Below are 27,547 nucleotides of genomic sequence, written 5' to 3'. Positions count from 1 at the left end.
TGATAATGGCATTAGAATCAACTGTTGAACAGATGCCCCAAAACGAAATCTCACCAGTTCCCATGAACAAGATTTAATAAGTGCCAATTAAATCAACCTGATCTGGTTGTTTAAAGGACAGTTGACAAGGATATGATGGAGCCTTTTTATGATTATACACAAATTATAAACAAGAATGGCTGGTAGTGAGGTTCAGTAACAGACGAACCTCTACCATTAAGGCAGTAAGTTGAAATTTTGTTAACGTGTTGCCTCTTAACAACATTTTACAAATGTGCTGATTGCATTTTTCTCTTTCTGTTGATTCCTGAATACGTACATACGTGTATAAAGGTGCCTATATGCATGTATCTGTATATGCACGAACATATACACTTGTGATTTAGTGTGTACGTATATGTTACACATGTACATACACACACACACACACACATGACACACCCCTTATATGTATCTACCTATTTGTGCACGAACATATATATGTGTATCTGTGGGTGTATGTTTGTGTGCGCATATATATTGCTTAATGTCTAATCTGTTCAAGCTATAAATCAAGTCTTGATGAACAGTGGATGGAAGGACTTGTGTTGTGGCTTTTCATAGTCCAGTTATTAAATTGGAGAAGTATTCTAGTCAGCTTAAATAAAATATATGGTACTGTGATATTCTAGTTTCAGTATTTAGTGTGTTTCCAGATCACCTCGTCTATGAAATGAAGATTTGATATAAATGGTAAATTAGTCTGTAATATGTTTTTTACAATTAGCTCTTAAAGGGTAATTGATGTCATACATGTCAGCACCAATCCAACCAAGTCTACCATCTCTTGTCCTCATTTTCTTGTGCTCCGTGCGAACAGAGATAACAGTGAAGCTATATATGTAGAAGCATGCAATAACATGGCATCTTGTCTTGAATTCAAAAATTTAGAGTAGTTAATAGAAACAAAAAAGGAGTCCGCATCCAAGGGAAGAATTTATGGCAGGTTTTCACGGATTGAATTCAATAATTTAATTTTTATAAATCAGAGAGCTAAATAATTTGAAAAAAGGCACCAAACATTGTAAAACTACCAGTCAATAGTGAAACAGCTAGATAGGGCAGTTCAGACAACTTGTGTGAATTTTATTTCCTAATGAAAAATTGATTTCTTGTGGCCAGGAGATAATGGAACAGAGACATTGAGACCATTGCATGCCGAATTGGATGATGAAGAGAGGTTCCAAGAGGACCTAAAAAAGGCTGTACGCCAAAGCCTTGGTAAGCTCATAACCTTGTATTATACGTGTATTTTTTTTTTTTTGAAATTTCCTTCTATATCTTTGTGTATACTACATATTTGGATTGCTAGAATCAAATTAGGTCACATGTGGGCCACTTGTTCTTGTATAAGGCAGTCCACTTCTTTAGCTCTTCATTATTGTCAAGAAGCTCACCATAGATGTTCTTCGGTTCTGAAGGATCTACATTGGGACTGGTAGCTTGTATGGAGGAAATGACAAATCTATAGTACGTATTTTCTGCCGTATTCGCTGCAATATGGCTGAAGTGGAAGCAGGATCCAATAGCCGCCATATATCCTCCTTATTCTTCTTTAGCATGCTGTCACTCCTCTGCTGCTTCGAATTCTTGCTTGGAAAGGCATGTAGATCTAAATCATGGATGGTGGCTCCTGGTGGAATCTTCTTGGAGGATTTCTTTATGCTACAAAAAGTCTCCATCATAGATGCAATACGACCACCACCTCTCAAGTTTTCCTAACTAAGGAGGTCTTCCTGAACTTTGGATCTGCCCTGCTGGTCGCAGAACTGGAGCCCGACTCATAGTGTGAGGGCCCAAATAGAGCCTTATGCCTCGCTACCTTATCGTGCTTCCACTGATCATCTAGGCTCGCCTGAATGGCAGCCTGGATTTGTGCTTCGTCATTTGGAGTGAACACCTCCTCTGTCTCTCTGGAGTGATAGCAAAGTGGCTCTGCCGCTTGGTAGTCCATCTCTACCTTCTTGGAAATCCTCTTTGCTACTGTGAAATTAGTGAAATGCTTCATTAGCTGCGGAACTTCCTTTGGGCATTTTGTCATTTTGGCATTTTGGCACGTAGGTACATTGGGATAATCAACATGATTACTCTTCCTCCCTTAAATTGTGTTGCACTAGTTGCACTTCCAGTAGTGCCGATTCAAGAGCATTTGCCTATGATCCTAACTAATGTCACACATGGGTCTTTTTTTCTCGATATTTCCATTCCTGCAGGTTTATCAAGCATATCACTTTATTAATTATTTAGAAATAGTAAAATTTTGTTCCAATACAAAAAATATTTTTTACTTCAAAAAATATATCCGACTTATCTAATATATAGTACTAATTTTTATATTTTTTAATTTATTTATATATTTTAAAATTTAAAAATATATTTATATATCATAAGTTCAGAAAAATATGTTTTTACTTCAAAAAATACTTTAGAAATATGAAATACATACTACTAATTTTTCATTTTTTTGTATTAATTACATATTTTTAATCTTTTTTAAATTTAAAATTAATTTTTAAATATAAATATTTTAGAAAATTAATTTGAGCTTGGATCCATGTAGAATCTTATTATGGCTTTTATATGTATTTTTTCTAAGCTTGTGGGTATGCATTAAAGGCTCTTTCTTATTTTTAAAAAAAATTAGGCTTAGGTTGCTATGTGCATGATCGTGTCAGAATTTGAATAAATGGACACCAAATTTAGATGAATAGTAGCTTTAGAGGTGGCGATCAGATTGGGTTAGATCAGATACGGGTTGGGTTGGATGCGGGTCGGGTTAAAAATTCATCAACCTAAACCGGACCTATTTATTAAATAGGTCAAAATTTTAAATCTGAACCTGACATTTTTGTTAAATAGGTAATCCGACCGGACCAACATAACCCATTTATGGAACAAGTTAAACGGGTTAAACGGATCAGACGGATTTTTAACGGGTTAAATGGATATAAACATGTTAAACAGGTTTAGCGGGTTGTGTTAAACAGGTCAGAAACATGTTAAGTAGGTTTCAAACAGGTTAAACAATTTTTAAACAAGTTAAATGGGTCGGGTCATAATCCGACCCAATTATTAAACAGGTTAAACGGGTCGAAGGTTTAAACCTAAATCCAACCCATTTAATTAACAGGTTTAGATGGGTTGACCCATTTGCGACTCAAACCAGCTTAAAGCGGATCGTTCGCAAGTCGAGTTGACGGGTCAGGTCATAAATTGCCACCTTGAGTAGCTTGCATGCTCTTAAATAAGCTTGTGCTTTTACAACTAATTTTTTAATTTAATTTAATTTTTTTAATTTTTAATCCAAAATGATATTTTTTAATTTTAAAAAATATATATAATACAAAAATTAAAAATTTTAGTGGGATTGTGTAAATTGTCATAGATCTATAACATATCATAAAATCATGCGAAAACCAAAAATTTTGGCAGGGTTTTCCCTTATTTTAGAAATATTGAGGCATTTTTTGGCATTGAGAAAAAGAGGAGGAAATGAGGTAGGGGGAAGCATATCTGATTTTGGGTTGGATCCTTCTTGAATCGTCGCATTTTTTTTGGCTGGGGGGTTGAAGAAAATTTGAACGAAGGCCTGAGAGGCCTTCCTAACACTTAGAGAGGAAGGGAGGGAGAACAGATTCGGACCGGTTCGATCTGGTGCGAATCGGTTGGTTCGCACCAGTTCTGCATGGGATCGGCCGGTTCAGATGGGTTCCGAGCAGTTCGAGGCTTGTTCGGACCGGTTCCGACCGGTTCGGGGTCGGTTCTGACTCTCACAGTCGGTCGAACTGATCCGTTCCCACGCCGGATCGGCTCAGTACGGCTTGAACTGGATGATTCGGCCTGGTTCGGTAGACCATGATTGGCTGGATAATCAGGCTAAACATAACTTGTAGGTCTACATTGCTTCAAGTCTTTATTGAAGCAAACTTGGCCCACCTTGGCTTGGCCACCTAGATATCTATGTACATTAATATTTGTTTCTTACTCCATTGGCTCATCCAGGTCAATCTTCCTTTCTTTCCTTTTTGTCTAGCTGTGGCCTCAAGCTTTAATGCCAAGCTCTCTTTCTCTTCATCATGGCCTACAATGATCAAAATTCGAAGTCTCCCTTGGAGAATCTATTTAAACATTAATAACAAAATAAAATGTCAAACAATGAAAAATAGATAGAAGAAAAGAAAAGAGATAGATCGAATAAATGCATATGATTTAACATATTCTCAACCAAGGTTCGCTGTTTCAGCACCGGATCCCGTACCGATGCTATCCTATTATAGTGTCAGTACACCTGGTATGGTATCCGGTTCAGCATATTGAGTGCGATATGCCCTCTGTACCGCATACTGGCTCGATACCGATATGGTACGGTACGGTCAGTATGCACCGGTATCGATTGGTATGGCAAACTTTGCTTTTAACTAAGTCTTAATTCTAAACTAGTTGAGGTTGACTATGTGATCCTTTCCTCCAATTTTTGCTTTGTTTAGGGGCACACTTTTTGAAAGATGCGAGGATGTTAAGTCATTCCTTACTACTCATCCCATATGATTTTCTGTCTACCTCTTAACTCTTTTCTTTTACAGGTTCAAATCATTGCTTTGTACTGGTGCATCCCTCAGCTTACGTTTTATATGTCTAAACCATTCAAGTCATCCTTCTCTCAATTCGTTCTCAATTGGTGCTAGCTCTACTTTTTTATTAATGACTTTAATTCTTGTTTTATCTTTTTCTATTACCATACATCTATCTCAATATTTTCATCTCAAACACACTCATCTTGAACATACTAGGCCAAATACTATTCTTAGACTCCTATTTTTTCTTCATGTATCCCTCTCGTGGAAACATGATGAAATTAATCCTGTTTTAAACAAATTTTGAGGAACTGATTTTAAAGTGGTATGTGCTGCTCCTTATAGTGGTTTGTACTGCAGTATCTAGCATGCTGTATTGCCTGGTATCAGCAAACCATGAGCATATATGGGGATCCTCCACTATATGTGGCCATATTGATACATGATCAAACTGCTCCAATACCATGTATCTAAAACCTACTTTTAAGGGTATTGTTACATGAATTAATCAGGTTCAAGATGATCCCTTAATAATCCCATCAATACATGACCAATTACATATCAACCATTAATCTCCCAAAATACAATTTTACTTGAAATTAACAATATTACATCAAGAAATTTCTAACATTGTCACCTCTCGAGTTGCAGTATGGATAATAAGACATCTTAGCCTCTAGCCATGGTGAAACTCAATCAGTTGTTCTTTCCTAGCAACTTGGATAACATTGTCTTCAGAAGACTATTTTGGCAGCTTATTGTAATAAGGGTAAAATTAGTTGTAATCTTGTAATAAATGCAATTAGTCAGATCAAGCTGGTTTTTTCCAATGGAGGATGCAAGGTGGCAAACACCTTACACATCTCCCTTGGCCCCAAATTTGGCTTTAAGCTCTTTCCTCAGTTCCATCAACTGTGCATAGGGGTGCAAATGGGTCTGAAAGATCCGAAACTGACCTATACCTAACAAACAAGCTGCATTAAACTTGACATACCCAAATTTAAGACTCATGGATTGAAGATAGGTTGCATATTAAGACCTGTATGCTATTCCATAGAGTATGAGCCTTGAAATAATTGGGTTCAAATTGAATGCCAAATGGACTCAACTTACTGTACAAAAGTTTGTCAAAATATCTGGGCCTAACTCCATAAGCTATGACCAACCTAAATCCAACATGTAACAAGACCTAGCTTCACCTAGACTCACCAAGGGGGTGGGTAGGTATTGTTTCTAATTTGACACTAAGTTAATATAGGTTGGATCTAGGTCAAGCTAGATAAACACCTGACCCAACCCACTCGTATCCCTTGTATCTTTCACATGTGATAGTCTAAGGCCATTGACAATTAGCCTTATAATCAAGGTGTGCTGTCTCAGTACCGGGCTTTGAATCGGTGCTACCTTGTTACTATGTTGGTACGCTCGATATAGAGGCATTTTCGGTGCACTGAGTGTCACTATGCCTTCCGTACCATGTATCGGTACCGAACCAATATAGTACGGTACGCTCCATATTATCCGGTTCGATATGGTATAGCATACCATGCTTATAATATAGTAAGGAACATTCAGAAGATGAATGACGACACCATCTTAACTTGCAAGCCTTATATTGTTGGATATCCAGGGGACAATAACAACATCTCTTTCTCCACCTTGTCCACCCTAAATTATGTCTTGAAGTGACAGAAAGATCTCTCAACAGTCAAGTATATCTATGCAGATCATAGCAATATCAAGATTGGAGATTAAAATAAAGATGAAAATGAGCCATTTCACACATATGGCCAAATTTTAGATCTGAAACAAAGTAAAGTGGGAAGGCATAGAGAATGCTAAAGAGAGATTTCCAAGTTAATTTTATGCTGGAATTGCTCTAATAGCGTAAAATACTCTATGTTCAGTTCTATAGATGTTGGGAAATCATATCTTGCCTTATATCTATAAGATATGAACACATTTTTAAGCCTAGCACATATGTGAAGACTCCACCTGGAGAAGAATTAATTGTGCCTAAACTTCTAGAAAATTTTTGAATTAAGAACAAGAATATTAATAGAGAGAATACCTATGGTTACCTTGAATTCATACTGAGCCTAATCTTATCCATATTTATGGTTTTCTATTATAATACTTTATTAAATATCCTCCAACTAATTGTGGAGGCTGACAGAAAATAAAGCTGGATAACTCAAAAAATTGTGTATAGTATCTGAGACCAGCAATAGATACGTTATCTAATTATTTTTTAGCCATAGGCTATTCAAATTGTATGTTTATGGGTGGTCAAATAATGATGCTACAGTTCTTATCTTTTTATTCTTCATTTGGGGGAATTCAGTGACTAGCCTACATTATGTTATAACAAGAACAAAATTGTTTGTGTTCTGTGTGAATATGTTGAAACACCTGTTCAGTGATCATTACAGTGCTTAATATGTAGTCCTCATCAGTGTACAATTTAACTGTTTCCTTATGTGATCTGGCCTTTATATGCCCAGAAAATGATTATGCGGCCTCTATTACTGAAACTGCAAGCATTCCAGGCAGAAAAGATATATTTGGAACTGGCCTGAAAAATGCAGTTGGTGAATACAATTGCTTCTTGAATGTAATTATTCAGGTGAGTATCAGAAAAATTCTCAGTGACATCTGCTATACTTCTGAACCTCTGATTAGTTTGTTACCATCTAGTTCAAACCCTAATCATTCTTTTCTTTCATTTGAACATTCAGTCGCTGTGGCATTTAAGACGATTTCGAGATGAGTTCCTTAAAACATCATCAATGCATGTGCATGTTGGAAATCCTTGTGTTGTCTGTGCACTACATGATATTTTCTCTGCTTTGACCAAAGCATCTGAAGAGGGACAGAGAGAAGCTGTTGCGCCTACTTCTCTGAGGATTGCTCTGAGCAATTTGTATCCTGATAGCAAATTCTTTCAGGAGGTAATTTCAAAGAAGCTTGCCATTTATGATTTTGTTTTTTATCTTGAATTCCCAAGTAGTTTGGACAAGCTCCATACTTAAGGTTATCCTTATATAGCATCTTATTGGATGAGGTGGTGCTGATGGTCTTTCAGTTTGCATGTAGTTTTGTAAACATTTTTGATTTCTTCATTGTAGGAGACTTGACATATCTAATTTATGTTGACAGGCTCAGATGAATGATGCTTCTGAGGTTTTAGCAGTAATCTTTGATTGCTTGCATAAGTCATATACATCTTCTTCTGGTGAATATGATGCTGAATCACTTGAAAGTAATAGCGTGGGTGCATGGGACTGTGCAAATAATTCTTGTATAGTACATTCTCTTTTTGGAATGGACATATATGAACAGATGAACTGTTACAGTTGTGGCATGGAGTCCAGGCACCTGAAGTATACTTCATTTTTCCATAACATCAATGCAAATTCACTAAGAACAACAAAGGCATGTCTTGCACTATTAAGTTAATGCATAAGCTTGTCAGTTGTTACTATGATGGTATATGATAACATCAGCTATCTTCCTTTTCGTACTAATTATCTCCAATTCTTTGTCAGATTATGTGTCCAGATGTTTGTTTTGATGAGCTTTTGAAGATTGTGGAGATGAATCACCAGTTAGCTTGTGATCTAGATGCAGGAGGGTGTGGAAAATCAAATCATATTCATCATATTCTTTCAAGTCCACCGCATGTTTTCACAACTGGTAATTTTGCTGGCTTTTAGATTAACTTATTTCTACTCGTGCTTAGGAGTGCAAGTAGGTTTGTGGACTTTGGTCTGACACAAGCTAGACCAATGCCATAAATCTGTACTGAAGCCATATTTGAGTCCCAATCGCAGGACTTTAGAGTTACTTTATATTCATCTTGCTCAATGCAAGTAGGTAGAAACATGTGGACTCTGAAACAAACCAGAGTGCCATAAATTTGCACCTGTGTCCCAGATTTTAGTCTCACTTGGAGGCCCTGTTTGCCAACAGGGTTATGGTACAACTCTGAACCAAACTCTAAACCAAACTCTACCGATATAGAGTTGGGGTTGATATGGTTTGGTCCGTCAATTTGCCAAGACCTGAACTGACCATGTGCACCCTTATTTTTGCATTGTGCTAAACTATAAAGATATATTTTTGATGGCACTTTCTCATTGATTGGTTTTATTTTGTAGTCCTAGGTTGGCAGAATACAAATGAAAGTGCAGATGACATATCTGCAACTTTGGCAGCTATTACTACTGAAGTAGACATTGGTGTCCTCTACCGTGGTCTAGATCAAGGAAGCAAACATTCCCTTGTTTCAGTGGTATGTTCAGAAGAAAGCCAAAAGATTTCATTTTTTTTAGCAGTATGCTATAGTCTGAGTCTACTTTTGGTTCAATTCAACTTTTTTATATTTTATAATTTGTGCTACTCCTAACTTGTATTAGAGGTGAAAGAATGGTACAAGTCCAAAGTACTCCTTGTCCATGCTCAAATACGAGATGGTACCTGGAAGGTGCAATAATAGTAAGAAAACAATTGCCACAAGGGAGAGGAAAAACATAGAGATGTGATTATTAGACAACTCCCTCCCCAAGATGAAACTTTCAATCTTGTTGTAGATGATCAACATTATGATATTCTCTTTATGAAAGAGGCACCTTCTGCCTTCAACTCATACTTAACCTTTTTCCAAGTCTATTTTTAAGTTGAGGAAAGAAATGTTTGATCCCCTTCTTTTGAATGGTTGGGTCTTCATTTCTCATCTAAAATGGAACATAACTGCTAGTTTTGTCACAAATGAGCTTCCAAATGCTACATTTGACACAATTGTTCCGTTGTCTTTTTTATATTATATTCTATATAGCAAACTTTGGTGCAGGAAACGAGGCTTGGTGTTAGCAATGGTCTTTTTTTTTTCAAGGCATGACCTAGTTGATCTAATCAATAATAGGTTTGTCTTTCTATAGCCTCAAACCAAGTCATTCGTTGTGTAGTTTTCCCCGTGGTGTCCCTGTATTGTGATCTTCCATGTTCTTCATGTACATATCCACATATGTTTGGCTGCAGGAATGATGTAACTGATGCAGCTAGTGTTTGACCTTGCTACAAAACTGATGCGCCTAGGGTTTTCATCTTAAGAATGCAAATAGGTTTGGAGAACTTTACGCTTCGAACTGAATAAACCTTGTCTTTCAGTACTAAATATATTTTAATAGATTTTGGACAGCAGTGAACTAAACAATTAGAAAAATCGCACATATCAGCACTAAGATATCAAAGCCACAGGAATGCGACATTGTTACATTAAATCCACAAGTAATATTCCAGAATAATCTAAAGTATAAGATGATGGGACAATGAAATTAAAGGATCTGATATACAAGCAGAAAAAAGCTGGGTTCAATGATCCAAGAGTCAAACTAATCTGAAATAATGGGGAAAGGAATCTCAAGCAACAACACAAAAGGAGAGAGGTTTCAGGGAGTGAAATAGGAACGGGATACTAAAAGAGAGGAAGAAGGAACAGTAAGGGTGCATAACAATGTATAAAAGGAAAGGTGCCACAAAATGGCCAAGAATAAAGAGATGAGGAAAAAGGAGTGAGCAAGCAAGAAAAAGATAGAGTAGAAATAGGCAGAAAAGGAGAATAGCGAGAGCATGGTTGGCAAATAAATAAGGTTCTGATAGTTCAATATATGTCTCCAAAAGAAGAAGCGGAACAGAAGGGTGATACTTGGCGCATGAGGATTCATCAAGCTGACCCTAAATAGCTGGGAAAAAGCTAATTGATTATGATTATGATTATGTTATCGCATGTCTTTTCAACTCCCCTGCATGTCTCTTTTTCTCCTTCATACTTCCCGCTAAGGTTTGCCATAGCCGGTCGGCATCTTACCATACCGGTACCAAACTGGAATGCAGTCTTGTACTGTACCGACCAGAGTCTGCCATATCGGCCCGTACCGGCTGGTACGTACCAGTACCTCTCTGAATTGGTACCGGATCAGCATGTAATCTGGTACTGGGTTGGTTTTTTTGGAGAACCAGTTGGTACATCTTCTGTACCGGTCGGTACCAGCCTGTACCGGTCGGTATCAGCCATGTACCGGTGACGTATCGGTTCGCACCAGTACGTAAGCTTTTCAAATTTTTTTAAACCACAGCGCGGCGCGCTGTGGTTTTTCAAATGAAGTGGCCGTGGTCGGAAGTAATAAGATGCATCATCGTCTTCAACCCTAAATCTAAACATAGAAACATCAAAAATCATAAAAAATGCAATAAAAAAACATCAAACTTCACTTAATTTCACACAATAAGATCCAACAGAGATAATTTCAAGAAAAAAAAAACCACTGGAACCCAAAATCCGGTCATTCAACCGGGACCGGTATGAGACCGGTACATACCGCTTCGGGCCGATACCGGTGTGCCGACCGGTATCGGTATGCCGGACCTTGGTACCGACACTTAGTGCATCTCGCTATCTTGTACCACATCGCATATTGATACTATAATAGGACGGTACTGGTATAGGGTCTGGTACCGAAATGGCAAACCTTACTTGTTGCTCGTTGCCCTTCTGTTTCTCTTCTCCTTCTCCTACTTTTTTTTTTCCTTCTACTGCAACAGCCAGCTATTAGAAGACTGCACATCATTCTGTTCTATTTAGCTGTAGAATCTTGCTCATTGGATCTGTTTACACATCAGATCTGTCCTTAATTTAATGATGAGCAACTGAGTAATCAGCACTTGCTGCCTTTGCTTCTTAAGTCGATCCCTATTCTCCTTCTAACCTTACTCCTTTGAAGTTTTCTAAACAGACTTTATTTACAAAGATGTTTATCTACTCAGAAAAGGGCAGACTTTTTCTAGAATATTGTGACTTCCCTTTTCTCACAGCTTTGCAGATGGGCTGCTACCTATTTCAGTTCAACTCTAACCTGAAAACCAGCCTTATAAAATATCCTCTTGCTTTCTAAGGCCTTTAGATCTCAAATTTTCATGCTATTACCTACAACTCAACTATTAAATATCATGTCAGATCGGACCTGTTATTTGAGTTAAATTTTGCCCCAATACTTATATAGCATAGCAACCAGTACTACCTCTATACTTTTCTTTGACTAGCAGCCCAGTCCATTGCTAAATCAGATTTCGTATTTACTTTTAGTGCATCTATACCAAACTTGTGTGGCCCCCAAAACAGAGCATGGATTTTCTATTATAAGGAAAAGTAAGAACAAATGAGAAGAATATGGATAAGAAGAATATGAATGCATGACATAGATCCTAATAATCCACAACCTATATGTCCAATAATAGGTTTCCAGAACAATCAAAATATCAATCTTCTTAATCAAATAATCAAAAGGATATTTATGAAACTAGTATTCGAATTCATGATTGGAAGAGTTTTGAATAAAAATTTGTGAGCACTTCACTGATTTGAGTCCTTAATTAAATCTGAAAACTACAGAAAAAGAACAAACAAATAACTTTAATCTTGGAGAACTTCTGTAGGCAATATTAAAAGAATGAAGAACTACAAAAACACTAATCCGATGTTAGAACCTAACGAAGCATCAAAAACTCTCAAGGCGACTTCAAATCCTAAAGAGCATAATTCAAAGTCAATATGAAAGATTGAAAAACAAGGTACCAAAGCCAATATGGGAAGGTGGATATGTAAATATGAGGAGTACCCATGAGCAATGATGGAATAAAGGATAGGTGGACTCAAGGTCAGTGGTATTGGTACTAGGACCTGTACTGGTTGTCTAGTAGTACAGTACAGTACCATGCTATGCTGACTCACTGCATATCGAGAAGGGGGAGCCAAAGAGAGAATGGGACAGGGAGAAGAAAAGCGAGGAAAAGAGAGAGGGAGGGGGGGGGAGAGAGAGATGTCGGGAGAGGGAGAGAGAGGGGGCTCATAAGCCCTCCTCTCCTCCGGTCATCTACAAGCCCTGCTGGGCGGAACTCCTGTTTCGAATAAAACAGAGGCTCAACAAATTTTTCTTGGTGTTCTTTAAGTGAAGTCGGCACAGTTCGCCTTGAACCAGGCAGTTTGGGATGATACAGTGAACCCTAGGTGGATTAAAAAGATCAGCAAGGTGGATAATGCATGATATATATATAAGATGATGAGTTCGCAAGACGAATAGAACTATAGGTTCCATGGGACAATTTTGTAGCAATGTGAGCCATTATAATGATACATCTAGCAATGTGGAATATAGGGCAGTTGATAGGTAAATTTATAGAACTAATAGGTACAATGGCTAGGAGGAGAGTTAATATAGTTTGCTTGCAAGAGACTAAGTGGATAGGAGAAAAAGCTAAGAAGTTGGTAAGACAATTTACAAACTTTGGTGTACCTGGAAAGATAGGAATGAAAATGGAGTAGGAATTATTGTAGATAAAAGTTTAAAAGATGAAGTTGTAGACACTAAGAAAGTAGGAGATGGAATGATTTTAATAAAATTAGTATTAGGATAGGAGTCTATTATCATCATTGGTGTTTGTGCTCCTCAGGTAGAATTGGATAATGCTACAAAGTAACACTTTTGAAGGACATGGATGTACTAATTCAAGATATTCCTAGTGGAGATACAATATTTATTGGACGACTAGTATTCAAGATGGCATATGACCTAGTGTTAGATAAAAACTGCTTTAAAAAGGACTCTCACTCGATAGCATTTTTTTAAAATGGGCCTAATACTAGTCAAATAGACTTTTTCATTACTATGAATACCGATCAAATTTTGTGTCAATATTATAAGATTATACTAGGTGAGTTTAACCATCTGGTGTATATTGGTGGTTTTGGATGTGTGTGTTGGTAAATGGAAGAAGACTAAAAAACATAGGAATCTGAGTGCTAGGTGGTGGAATTTACAAGGAGAGATAAATCACTTGGAGGGTAGAATTTTGAAAAAGGAATATGGGATCTAGATGGAAAAATCAATATCATGTGGGAAGAGATGGTTAACAATATTAAGAAAGTGGCTACAGAAGTATTAGGAGAATCAAGGACACTTGGTGGTGGAATGAAATAGTTTAATTAGCGATTAAGGCTAAAAGAGAGTACTATAGAAGACTACCTAAACATGGGAGTAAAGAAGCATATGAAAGCTATAAGGTGGCTAAGAGTGAAATTAAGAAGGCACTACGAGAGGCCAGTAAAATATATGAAGAGTTATATCACAAGTTAGAAACTAAGGATGGAAAGAAAGATATTTATAAGATTGCAAGACTGAGAGAAAGGAAAACTAAAGATTAATTCAGGTTAAATGTATTAATGATGAAAAATCAAAAGTTTTGATTAAGGTGGACGAGATCAAAGAAAGATGGAGAAGTAATTTTGATAAGCTATTAAATGAAAATCATATAAATGATTTAGAATGCCTTGTTTCATTGAGGATAGAAGAGTTAAGTATACATGTGTTTCAGATAAAGGACGTTTTGAAAAAGATGAAAATAGGCAAAGTAGTTGGATATGATGGAATCCCTATTCAGGTTTGGAAGTGTTTTGATCAAGGTATGCCATATTGTATTGTACCAAACGGTACGAAGTGTATCATACCATTCTAATACTGAACCAATATGCGGTATAGGGGGTGTATCAACACTTGGTATGCTGAACCGGTCCCCATATACTGACATAGTAATAGGGTAGCATCGGTACATGGCCTGGTATTGAGATGGCATATCCAAGTTTAGATGATGTGGGAGCCCAGAAGATTCTTGATATATGAAGAGCATGGCAGTACCAATTTAGAAGAATAAAGGCAATCCTAAAAATTATTCTAGCTATCGTGATATCAAACTCATAAGCCATACTATGGAATTTTGGGAGGATAATTGAGCACATGTTGGGGTGTAGCACAAAAATCTTAGAGAACTGATTTAGTTTTATGCTCTGAAGGTTGATTATGGAAGCTTTTTTCTTTTTCCTTTTGGAGATTAATAAAGAAGTATAAAGAAAAGAGAGAAAATTTTCATATGGTTTTTATTGATTTATCGAAAGTATATAATAGAATACCTAGAGAAGTCTTATGGTGAGTGTTAGAAAAGAAATAATTTCAGTTAGATATGTTAATGTGATTAAGGATATGTACAATGGAGCAGTTAGTAGTGAGAGAACTACTTATGATAATAATGAGTATCTATTCATAAAATGTTTACACTAAGAATCTGCTCTAAGTTCTCACCTTTTTATGCTAGTCATAGATGAGGTTACTAGGAATACTTAAGATGATATTTCTTGGTGCATGCTCTTTGTGGATGGTATAATCTTAATAGATGAAACTAAGGCTAGGGTTTATCGCAAGTTGGAATTTTGGAGGAGTGAAGTAAAATCCAAAGGTTGTAGGTTAAGTAGGACCAAGTTAGAATACATGAAATATAGTTGTAGTAAAATTAGAAATAGAGATAAAGATGGAGTGAAAATTGAAGATCATGAAGTTTCTAAGACCGAACATTTTTGATATTTAGGAGCGATTATTCATAAGAAGGGGAGATTGAAGAGGATGTTATTGATAGGATTAAAACAGGATGGATAAAATGGAGAGTACAATTAAGATATTATGTGATCATAGAATACCTGCCAAGTTGAAGGAAAATTTTATAGGACACCTATAAACCAACTATGCTTTATGGTACAAAATATTGGGTAGTTAGAAAACATGTGCACAAGATAATATGGCTAAAATGGGAATGTTGAGATGGATGCGTGGTAATCCAAGAAAAGATAGAATAAGAAATGAGGAACTAGAGAAAGGTCCTCTGAATGCTCTAACATCCTCACCTGATTTGGAGTGAACTGTCTCACGATGTTTTGAACCCAGGTCCCATATTGCTTCAATGGGTAAACAACCAGCTCTTGGAACATACTACAACCCCAGGTGGCAAAGAGCCGACATCGAGGTGCCAAACTTTTCCATCGATGCGAACTCTTGGGGAAGATCAGCCTGTTATCCCTAGTTGAGGACAAATAAAGAGGATGATTGAGATGGTTCAGAGATGACGATATAGGCCTTGGGGTGAACCAGTATGAAGGAGTAATTTGATACTTATAGAAGGAAGAGTGGTAGAGGTAGACTGAAAATTATATGGGATGAAGCAGTAAGGAAGGATTTGATATTTGTATATTTTCAGAAAGTGTGGCCCTAAACAGAGCGGAATGGAGGGTAAAGGATTTATGTAGCTGATCCCAACTAGTCTAGGATTAAGGCTTAGTTGTTTCAGTTATGAGACAAGGGCTACCTAAGGAAAGGGCAAAGACATGTATACACACAAAATTTAAAAAAAAGACAGAAAGGAACATGTCTACATTGTGCCAAGATAAAAGAGTGCAACTACAAATAAACAATAGGTAACAATTTGGGATTCTCTGCAAAAAAAAAATGTGGAATTCACCAATCTGAAATGTAGTGCAATAACGAGAACATGTTTAAAGTGCAAAACAAATGAAAAAATATTCCCCTAAAGTTTTCATAATAATCATGAACAAGGAGAAAAGAGACATGCTTATTTGCTTTGGTGATAACCTATTGCTACAGTATGTGCTGCCCCTGCCCTAAAAATTGGTCCATGTGACAGCATATGCAGTTCCATTGTTCTCCATTCATGGGATCATGGCAGCTTTGATGTACAACCATGTTTGTTGGTGGAGCATATTGTTTGTAGAGTTTGGAGGCATGCATATGCAGATTGAGCGGGATGTGGGCTGGTGGCAAATGCAGATTGGGTGCTATGTGGTACCCACCTCTCCTCCAGCTCTACCTTGTACCCTCCTTTACATCCCTTCATTATCTTTGCCTCCACCCTCATCTTCCCCTACCTATTCACCATATTCACCATCTCTCCTCTTTCCCCTCTTCTTTTGCCTAAAGCTTGCTTAGGTGGTATATGATTCCTCGGCTATCTGCATATACATCTGCCTTTTAGTTATGTGTGTATCATATATATAGTATAATTTAGACAGACACTTTAAACCTTGCATTAACAATATGATGCATATACTCACACCTTTAAAATTACACTAAAAAGCATGTCAACCCTTTGGGGTGTATGTATAGCTGTGACTATCAACTTATACATAGAACCTTGCAAATAATGAATACATTAAATTATATAGCTCCATGACCAACATATTGAACATATAGATGCTAAATATATGCTGATCAAGAAAGGTCCTTCTCGCCACCAGAACATTTAAATTCATATGATTCATTATGTACAGTATACATGTATTTTGACATTTTACATGGTGTCATACATCCCAAGTGATGTGTACATAAATCAATGTATTTTAATATCTCATAACCTGTTTAATTCGACAAACGAAACCCTTGAAGTAACTCTGACATAAGCCGAAGTGCCATGCAAATGAATTGAGAAGATAACGACATCATCTCTAGCTATATGAGGTTTTAGAATATCTTAGGATACCGGAATATGTCACTGTTAGACAAGACAAGAATTAAAAAATAGGAATTCCTTAAAGATTTAAATTTTGGCTAGAACCAAAAATGGTTCAAAATTGATTAGGAACCATGGTTTTAAATACTGCTAGAAGGGACAGTGTCACTGGTATTGTACTGTTCTAGCAAGAAGACGACACCAGTATGGGTGCCAGGATTTTGAAACAGTATATACCAGTAAGTTCCTAGCTGCACCTATCGGAATTGGTATGCTGGTGCTTACCAATAATACATATTGGCCATGCATGGTCATACTGGTATGTGCTGGTGCATACCGACCATATCGGTTGATATCGACAACTTTTTATTCTTTTGAATGTTCTTAGTTTTGGTAAATGCTGTCACTACAGGTACCATACCGTTTTTATGGAAAAAATATTTGGGGTTTGATACCGATATTTAATACCTTGTTAGGAATTTTATGAGTTTCAGTAATTTTGGTGGTTTCGATTCATTATTGTCCTTTTTAGTTAGGCTTCATCATGTATAATTAATAAAGTTCCTTAGAAGAATTTCACAATAGAACTTGAATTTGTGAATGTGCAGATGTCGTCTGCTTGAAATTTCAGGGATTCATAAACCTGTTTTCATGTCTTGTTCTAGTGACCTCTTGAGATTGTGTGAACTGATCTAGTCATTATAGTCCTTAAATTTCATGAAGCAATATCACAGGATAATTAAATTCGCAAACTAAAGGATGTAGTTTATAAGAATAAGAAGCTTTTGTTAGTTTGACAATATATGGTATACAAGATTCTCATCAAATAGTACATTTTTTTGCTGAACGATGTTCCTTATATTTTTCTAAGCTGAATTTTTCTAAGCTTTCTTTTTTCCTTTTTATTTAAAACTTTGGAACTCAACCTAAACTTGTCGAACTGTCAGAGCTGCCTAAACCAATATTTGCCCTAGCCAAAACCAAAAGTGAAATCAAGATTCCAATTAAGCAAGTTGATTGTATTCAATATAATAAAATTTTTGGCAAATCATCCTGCATTTTATCAAAATGATAATAATATAAAATGAGGTGTCCAATCGAAGAGCATGTTGATCTTTTTAGGCATAGACGGTGTTAGTTGTCACTTTTTTATAAAAAAATCGAAACAAGAATTCTATGTCTTTTTTTACAGATTTCTAAGAACAAAAAACATGTTGGTTCACTCTTCCTTTTTTTTAACAACGAGGGAGAAGAAAGGGAGATGGGCCAGCTATGTGGGGATGAGGGAGAGCTTGACATCAAGTGGGGAGTAGTCGAGGGAGTGGTAGAGAGAAAGGAAGTGGAGATGCGGCTGGCGATGTGGCCTGGGACAAGGGATAGCTCGGCGTTGGGCAGAGAGATGCTCGGCGAGGCTTGGGGAGTCGGTGTGGTTGGGCAGGAGCGCGGGGTTGAGGGCAAGATCGGGCAGAAGAAGAGATGTCGGGAGGAGAAGGGTGAAAACTAGGGGTGGCAAAATATGACCCGACCCGCCAACCCGACCCGTGTTCGACCCGCCATAAACAGGTTTGGGTTTGGCCTAAACAGGTTCGGGTCGTAAACAGGTCGACCCGTTTAACCTGTTTATTAATTGGGTCGGATACGGATTTTAGATGTCTGACCTGTTTAAACCGTTTAACCCGTTTAACCGTTGGGCAGGTTAAACAGGTCTAAACAGGTCTAAACGGGTTAAACAGGTTAAACAGGTCTAAACAGGTTAAACGAGTCTAAACAGGTCTAAACAGGTCGGGTTGGGCAGGTTAAACAGGTTGGGTTGGACAGATTAAACAGGTCTAAACAGGTTAAACGGGTCAGGTTGGGCAAACAGGTTAAACAGGTCGGTTCGGGTTGAGTAAACAGGTTAAACGGTTCGGGTCAGATTACCTATTTAATAAACAGGTCAGGTTCAGGTTTGTAATTCCTGACCCGTTTAATAAACAGGACGGGTTCAGATTTATAGTTTTCTGACCCGACCTGTATTTGACCCGACCTGTTTATGCCTGATCCGACCCGATTGCCACCCCTAGTGAAAACTCACTTTTGAAAAAAGTGGAAGTGAAAATTTTTCACTGTCACTCTTTCCAGAAATAATGGAAGTTGTTTAAAAAAACAAAAACAAAAACAAAATAACCAAACATACTTTCTGCATCGGATTCCGTGTTTCTGGTAAAAGAAAAAAGAAAAAAGAAAAAAAAGCGTACCAAATAGAGCCATAGTTGATGCTTTCAACCTTATTGACAATCGGAAAATATAGTATACAAGATCGATTAGTACATTTTCTTTTCTAAATGGTGTTTCTTATATTTTTGATTTTTTTCTAATTTTTTCTTTTATTCCTTTTTCATTTAAAACTTTGGAACTCAACCTAAACATGTAAAACCGCCAAAGCTGCAAAACCAATATTTGCCTAGCCAAAACCAAATTTGAAATCAAGATTTCAATGAAGCGAGCTGATCATATTCAATACAATAACATTTTTGGCAATCATCCTGCTCTTTTATCAAAATGATAATAGTAAAATATGTACAATGAGGGATCCAATAGAAGAACGGGTTGATCTCTTTAGGCGTGGTTGATGCTTTACACCTTATTGGAAATCAGAAGATAAATTTATTTTGGTCATCCTTGGAATCTTCATGGACTTGTCTTCTAGTTAACCATACAAAGGGTGTCTTATCCGCTTCACATTGAAGTTTATTGAAGTTTTATTGTCATGCTCGACAATCCAAGCTTTTCTGAATCCAAAACTGATTGAAACTAACATAAAAGTGCAACATAAACAATAAGTTCAAATAAAATCCATGTACAAATCAAGCATATCATGCTCAATGCTATACCTCTAAACAACACAACAATAATATTCTATGATTCTCATGCTGCTTCAAATACCATTCAATCCAAAAGCAACTTCAATGTAGAGAATCCATCTCTTCAAATAGATCCACTAGGGCTTTGACTAATCACTTTGAAAATTATATAAAAGATGAGGTAAGCTACAAAGCTCAGCAAGTGAACTTCGACATTGCTCAAAAGAGTTCAAGCATCTTTGGTGAAAACAAATGACTTAAAAATAAAACATGCAATCAACTTATCACTAGGAAAGCTCAAATAGAAATCCACTTCAATCATTTTATTATAAAATCCCCAAAGCAAAGTTTTCAGCAAGCTATAGGATGCTAAAAAGGGTTTGAAGCACAAGTTTTGAGCAAAGTTCAATTAATTCACAAACTATAAATGGAATATTGATTCGAGATAAAAAGGTCTAAGCACAATTTATATCGCAAAACTCTTATATTCTGTAATTTCATAGTCTTACAGAGTTTCAGTTGTACTCACTTCAGGCAAGGTTGTGTAAAATCCTCAATTAATTGGATGAGGCCACATGAATCTTCCCTACTAAGGTAGATGAGGTAGATGAGGCTACATAAAATCCTCAAGGTCCACATATATTGCTTGGCCAAGGATCCACATATCCTCGCTGATAATTCAGATATACCACCTAGTCAGTGGCTGGAAGAGATCTTCATTGCTTATTCTAATGAGGCTGAATATACCACCTGGTTAGAGGTCCATATATTTTTCAAGTTCGATATTATCTTCAGATTTGAAAGGAATTTTGTAAATGCCATTTAAAACCATCCACTTAAAGGATCATATACTTTAAAAATTTGCATATTGAAATCAGAAAAAATAAATTCAAACAATCATGTGAACAAACTTTTCAAAGGACAATAATTCAAATTCCTTGCAGTGGAAAATATATGCAAAGTACCGAATAATTTTAAAGCTGAAAAAGAAGTTGGAGTTCAAAAGTTCGAAAATCTTTGTAAGAACTCATAGGTTTTGAATTCCAGAACAACTTCAAAGTTGAAGCCGATTTAAGAATTCAAAATATGAGAGAAACTTGTAATCTTGAGACTAGCATATGGGTACATACGATGAGCATTTCATAACAATTAAATAGTTTAAAAGAAACAAAAATGCTTGGTGAATAAATAAAATAAAAAATTTAAAATAAAAAGGGTAGATAAAGATTGGAGGTGGATGAAGTTGTTAGGGAGAGATAAAGATAGAGGGAAATTAAGTTTGTCAAAGAGTAGTTGGGATAGAGAGAAAGGGGTTTGGGGCATTAGAGAGATCCCATCAAATGCGTGAAGACGTGTGATAGAGGATTTAAATTAGTTGTGTATGTTTACATTTCCATAAGTACCCATGTCAATTATTATTATGTAATATAGTTTTGTTTGTGACTCGGATAATAATCTATTCATGTGCAAATTTGACTGACCCAAAGGATCCCCTAACACTCTTTTTATATAGTATAGATTTAAAACCTTGAACTGATATGTTAACCGCAAATAGATTCAATCTTCAGAGAATATAAAATAGGATTTTTTGCATGAATACCCTCCTAAATATCGAATTTTGCATGAATACCCTTCGAAAATTGATATTTGCATGTATACCCTCATAAAACACTTGTTTTGCCATTCTACCCTTTTTTTTTTTTGTTTTTGCATATGTACCCATACTATTTAATGACGTTAAAAAATTAATGGTTTCAAATTAAAATGACTAAAATATCCTTAATGGGTAGACATGCAAATAGATCGTGATTCCGATAGCAGGAAAAGAAAATAGGGACAATAGCGTAATTTTAAAATTTTATTTTACTCTTAATAATATAAATATGGTTTTTCTTAACACCATTAGAACAATTATTATATTACGGGCATTTGTACAATAACAGAGTTTTATGAGGGTATACATGCAAATATCAATTTTGGAAGGATATTCATGCAAAATCCGATATTTAGAAGGGTATCCATGCAAAAAACTCGATAAAATAAACCCTAAGTTTTGAAAATTGACTAGGTTTTATAGCTCTCTAATGTTTCTTTGTTTTGAAATTAACTTATTCAAAGAAGACCTAGGCTTAAAGATCACAAAGCAGCACTTGGATTTAAAAAGATAGGAAAGTTACATGAAAGGATAACCGTAGATTTTGAAAAAGTTCATGTAGTTTAGAAGTTCAAAACCATACATATGCACAAAAGTGATTTTAAGCCACTAACAAAATTAAACTTAAACTCAAAGGCATGGAGAAAGTTACTTACCTTATGATGCAAAAGAAATCCTATACCTCCTTATCTGAATCTCCTTCACCACCACTACCATCATCATAATGAACCTTTTCCTTCTTCTTCATCTTTGTCTTCTTCTTGGAGCCTAGCTCCCTTCATTTCCTCCACCTCTAGCTTATCCTCCCTTGCCTCTGTTTATAGGCAAGGAGAGTCAGCTTAGTGCGGGGTTCACTTGACTAGATAGGTCCACCCCACCACTTAAGTAGGTTGGTTGCTAAGGTTGGCTAAGTAACTCAGCAGGCAGGCTACTAAAAGACATATAGACAGAGGGGCAGTCATTTACATGCAATGCCATCTAAGTAACTTATAAGCAAATAAAGACGTACGCCTGAACTGAATTCAATAAAAATACTAAAAAAAATTCAATTCCTTAAGGATAAAAAGTTGATCCTAAATTTCAACTAAAATGCAAAGATATTTCAACTTTCTCCATTATTTGAGTGCATCCGGGCTGCTCCCCAACTAAAAATTTCAACATTCCAATGCTAAGTTATTTCTCAAATATTAAAGTTTTATAAATTCTATTATTGCTACTTCTTGCTAAAAATCCAGAAATCTCGATCGAAAAATAAGTCTTGAAAGCATGCATCCAAAATTATGCTTAGAACCAATTAGTGCTTCTGCAGATTGTTCCATTTTCGGATTTTCACATGCATTTAATTCTATGCATGTTTGCATGTGTCCATTTGTATGTATGCATTTTTCTAGTTATTTGGTTGGGTTGTTACATTTATATCAACCTATTCTTGAATAATTTTCCAAGGTCATTTCCTCGTCATGTTATTGTTACTCTTTTACCAAGTGTTCCATGCCACTTCTGCAGGTGACTCATCTGCAAATATGAGAACACATTGTTAAACTCGTTGTCAGTGTAAATGTTTATTCTTGATACTTATTCATGCTTCAAGTTTATTTTTAACTTGGTGATCACCTTTTTTTTTTTGATATTCAGGTCTGTTACTATGGTCAACATTATCACTGTTTTGCATATGAACATGAACAATGGGTTATGTATGATGACCAGACTGTCAAGGTAACTTCCAGATAAGTGCGGTGCTGCTTCTTTACTTTATTCATGTTTGATCATTTATTTTGACCTAAGTAAATTCTAACAGGTGATTGGTGGTTGGGATGATGTTATTAGCATGTGTGAAAGGGGACATTTGCAACCGCAAGTGCTTTTCTTTGAAGCTGTCAATTAGTTGATTCTTGCAAGTAGACATACCCGAAAATAGATGGTCATCATAAATCTCTGCTTTTCAGCTGCTGTTTGTGATCACATCATCTAGGTGCTATAATGGATAGATTGGCATCCTGTTTCTGCCTTTGATCATCGGAACGAGCATGGCCAAATTTCACTAGTATGCTCTGGCGATCGCATGAAGTGCTGGTGCATCAATAGATCAGCTTTTCTGGGTTTTGCAATGATCCTTAAATACCACAAGCATAAGAAACTTCTTCATGGACAACAATGATTCAGGCAATCGATACTGAAGGAACAAGTAATTTCCTCCTTTTTATGAGTTAAACTCAGGTCCTCATCCATGAAAAAGGCTTTGTTTTTTTCTTCAATAAACTGGTACATATATAGGACTATGAGTTAGCCTTATCTATACCATCTTGAAGTTGAAGGTTACTAATTGCAGGCAAGACCTGCTCAATTTGATACAGTTCATAAGTAGTCATTGTTCAATCTATACCTCTGACTTGAAGTGCAATCTTGTGCATAGAATCTTTTACCCCAAAAAAAATCCTTATTCTGATTTTTCTGTGCATCATGAGGATGCCAATGGAGAAAATGTATTGCTTACTGCTTCATCCTTCGCTGAAATATTTTGAGAATTATGGTGATCTGATTAGCTCACTACCAGACACTAGGGAAACTAAGGAGCATTTACTTTTTCCTTTGGCTTGTACCTCAGTGTAGCGGCAACAGTGTGAAGAACTTATTACATGATGAGAAGAATCATAATAATGGTTGGCTTTTCATATTCTCCTAGAAGCCCTTTTTTGAGGAAGCTCTTAGAAATCAAGTTTTGTATCTTTTTGTGTTTTAGGGACAGTGAAGATGTGATGATGATGATGATGATGAAAAGAGTTGTAGCAGTAAGTGGCTTTTCATGTTCTTTTAAAAGTTCATCTTTATTGCTCTATTTTATTTGCCGAAGAGTTTGGTGCATGTTTCTTTCTTGCCAAATAATAGGTCGTTTTAAGATTTCCCGTCTATGTTTCCATATTTGTAATATGTACAAACCTAACAAAGATATAGGTAAGAGCAGCAAGTATTATTCTCTGTATTATTGATTTTTATTTCTGAATCCTGATAACCATGACAGCCCCATCGTCTGGCACTGGTATTCTGAGTATGTGTTTCATTGTCATATCTGGTCATTTACGTACAGCAAAGATTGAATGAAAATTATGATGATGATGATATAAATCAGAGCCATGCTCAGGTTTTGCTACTTGAGAAGATGGTCTATTTTCTTATAACATGATTTCCATTTTGAAAGTTCAGGGAGTACTCTGGAGTATGTTAAATGTACTCTTTTTGGTCCCAGGTGACTTCTGTACTAATGTTATTGCACAAACCCATGGTGTTATTCTTTTGTGTTCTACTGAGAATAGATGAATATATAGGTAAGAGCACCATTTCCATTGTTTGGATGATCTGCTGAACTGCTACTGCAGTCATGATTGTTCGGTAAGTCTTGGAACTTGTGGATCTTGTGCAAATAATCGGCGACAGAAGTACTTCGTGGTGTATATATTAATGATGTTATCAGTTATTGATGCCTGTTTTATAGCTATTTGTTTGGTATTACCCCCACCCCCACCCCCACCCAGCCTGATTTTATTACATGGTTAAGCCATTAATTTTGGCAGCGTTTTCTGAGTTTTACTATTTCAACCTAATTTTATTGGTTTCTGGAGCCCAACCATATGGCTCTGGATAAGAGTGCATGCATGTGGTGCTTGTCCAGATTGTGTAACGACTATAATGCTACCCTCAAAATAGTGTCCAGATTGTCCCAATCTGCCAAACAAACAGGTCCTCGGGTCTTTATGCTTGAGCAACGGTAATTTAATTCTCCAGTTGGTTGATTTTGTCATCTGAATAATGTAACAGAAACATCCCTCCCATATGGAGTAGTAGAGATGTAAGTAATTGATCCAAGCTTTTTCGAGCTTGGATCTGATCAAACTTGGTTTGCAATTTACTGATATTTGAAGTATTGTTTGGGTTTTATTTCAAATCGAGTGACGTGAGCTTATTTGATCGCTGGCAGAACTGTGGTTGAAATTAGATGTCCTGAGTCATCTGAAATAGCTCGGTGAGCATGTTCCTCCATGGCCAGGTGGCTGACCTCTTTGCATCTCTCCTCCAGTCCAACCTCTAGAAACTGGATCCCGGGTTCCTCTCCCCTTCTAGCCACCATCACAGCCGTTGGAGTTCTGCCTCCTCCGAGGTGCCATGATCGTAGCTGCAATCGTTGGTCCTTTTCTCGCCTGTTGTGCCCTACCTCAATGCCTCTATAACGGGTCATGGAGTCCCATAATCGGTGATCGAGCCGAGTCTCGAATCGACGTCGGTAGCTCCCTTCAATGCCATGTTTCTGGCCAAACTATGTTTTCTTGATTTCACCAGTTTACACCATCGGTACCGCTTGATCTCTCGGTCCTTAGACCGTGACCACTGTGCCACCACCTGTCACCGCTAACTCCCTTCCCTTCTCCTAAGAGAGATGGAAAGACCTGTTCCACCTCCCCTCTCTCTCCTCCTCTCCTCTCTCTCTCTCTCTTCCTCTCTCTTTCAATCTCTTTTACTCTCAACATCTCTTTTCGGACTGGTGGACCTCAACAGAGGCCCCTCCCCTGAAATATTTGGCGACCCTGGTAAATGGTCCTGGGCTGCACTCCGACCCTCATCTAGCACCACAAGGCTCCATCCGTTGTGTTATCATTATCCTGGTTTGACCTTCGCGACTTGACTGGTTTTAGAATGACCCAGCATGGCAAGCACTGCTACTTGGCCAACTCTATTCTCTTCTCCACCTTTTCATCCTAATTTTTCTACGATTGTCTGTATTTTTTCTAATTGTTGGACTTCATTCTATGTAGAGAGTGTAATCAACTGAACAAGAAGAGATCCAGCTAGGGGGTACTGCATTATAGTTCTTAAATCAAGATTTTTGAGGATTTTTTTTTAGAAATTATTTGGATTTATCTTTATACTTGCAAGATAAGTAATGATACAACTTTCAAATATTTTTCAATTAATTAATAAATTTTTTAAGATCAAATAAGTTATTTTTTGAATGAAAAATAAATTTGTAATTTGGAGGTAATATTTTTATTACGGAATATTATGCATGCCATAATTGATCTTATATGGAATATGCATTTTGATTGCAATATGACTTATATTATTCTTTAAATATAGCTTTGATACATTTCGGATTTGGACCCTCAGTTTGACTATATTGTGTTGCCGTACTAGTGGGAGATTATTTATTGGCACTTGATATCCTGCCACTCGGGGTTACACAGTAATATTTTAATACCAGTAGGGGTTATGCATGGACATATCGATACTCTACCAGTGGGTTTATGCATTGGCGCTTTGAAACCTCATCAATTAGAAGTTATGCATTTAACACTTTGGCTATTTTTTAGCTTACTTTTTCAGCCCGTCTATAGGGTACAAGTGTGATCATAATCAGCAAGGCAGTTGAGGTGAATTATGGTATTTTTAAATTATTTTTATGAAACAAATATGAACATGGATATGATGTTTCAAATTGTTCTTGTGAACATAAACTGAGTACTTGAGAAATTATGGATATTCTTATTCTTGCCATATTTAAATTTATTGATTTTGCTTATACTTAGTATTAATTAGAAAATTTGTTTAATCTATTACTTGAATTATTTAATTAAAATATTCATTATTTACTAGGTTGTTGAGCATATTATTTAAAATCTCTTTTCATTATAGATTCAGAGAACTAGATGGTGATGGGTACTATTAGGACATGCATAGAAGTGAGAGTCGATCATATTGACTTAGCTTAGAATGAATACTTTCTTAGTTTAATATTGGAAATGTTTATAGGTTCCTTATTTTGATTAGAGTTTGAAGAATAGTTGATGTAAGACTCTTGTGAGCAAAAATTATGGATATTTTCCATATTAATTATTAGAAGTAGAAATTTGGATTTTAGTTTTTTGATTTTATTCTATTGTGTTATTACGATATTATGATGAAAACATTCTATGCTTGTAGAGAAAGTTTATTGTGAGTATGCAGTAGTTGCTATATGCTTGGTTTGTGATTTCAAGTTGGAGGTG

General features: G+C 36.4%; 1 protein-coding gene across 3 annotated transcripts in view; it reads left to right on the top strand.

Moving 5' to 3' along the window:
• Positions 1–24,348, top strand: part of LOC103721233 — a 40,208-nt gene extending 15,860 nt beyond the window's left edge. The window contains exons 6-13 of one of the 3 annotated variants that reach the window (XM_026810081.2): positions 1,162–1,260; positions 7,163–7,239; positions 7,352–7,564; positions 7,773–8,048; positions 8,162–8,309; positions 8,774–8,907; positions 23,148–23,228; positions 23,311–24,348. In XM_026810081.2, the coding sequence (XP_026665882.1) occupies positions 1,162–1,260; positions 7,163–7,239; positions 7,352–7,564; positions 7,773–8,048; positions 8,162–8,309; positions 8,774–8,907; positions 23,148–23,228; positions 23,311–23,397 (1,115 nt within the window). In that variant the 3' untranslated portion in view covers positions 23,398–24,348. Of the gene's footprint in view, positions 1–1,161; positions 1,261–7,117; positions 7,240–7,351; positions 7,565–7,772; positions 8,049–8,161; positions 8,310–8,773; positions 8,908–23,018; positions 23,081–23,147; positions 23,229–23,310 lie in introns of those variants that run through there. The other 2 variants (XM_008811354.4, XM_026810082.2) reach the window with 2 other exon arrangements.
• Positions 24,349–27,547: the final 3,199 nt, after the last annotated feature.

This window comes from Phoenix dactylifera, unplaced genomic scaffold (genome assembly GCF_009389715.1).
Source record: "Phoenix dactylifera cultivar Barhee BC4 unplaced genomic scaffold, palm_55x_up_171113_PBpolish2nd_filt_p 000051F, whole genome shotgun sequence".
NCBI classification, from domain to species: Eukaryota; Viridiplantae; Streptophyta; class Magnoliopsida; order Arecales; family Arecaceae; genus Phoenix; species Phoenix dactylifera.
This window is presented reverse-complemented; position numbering and strand designations above follow the sequence as displayed.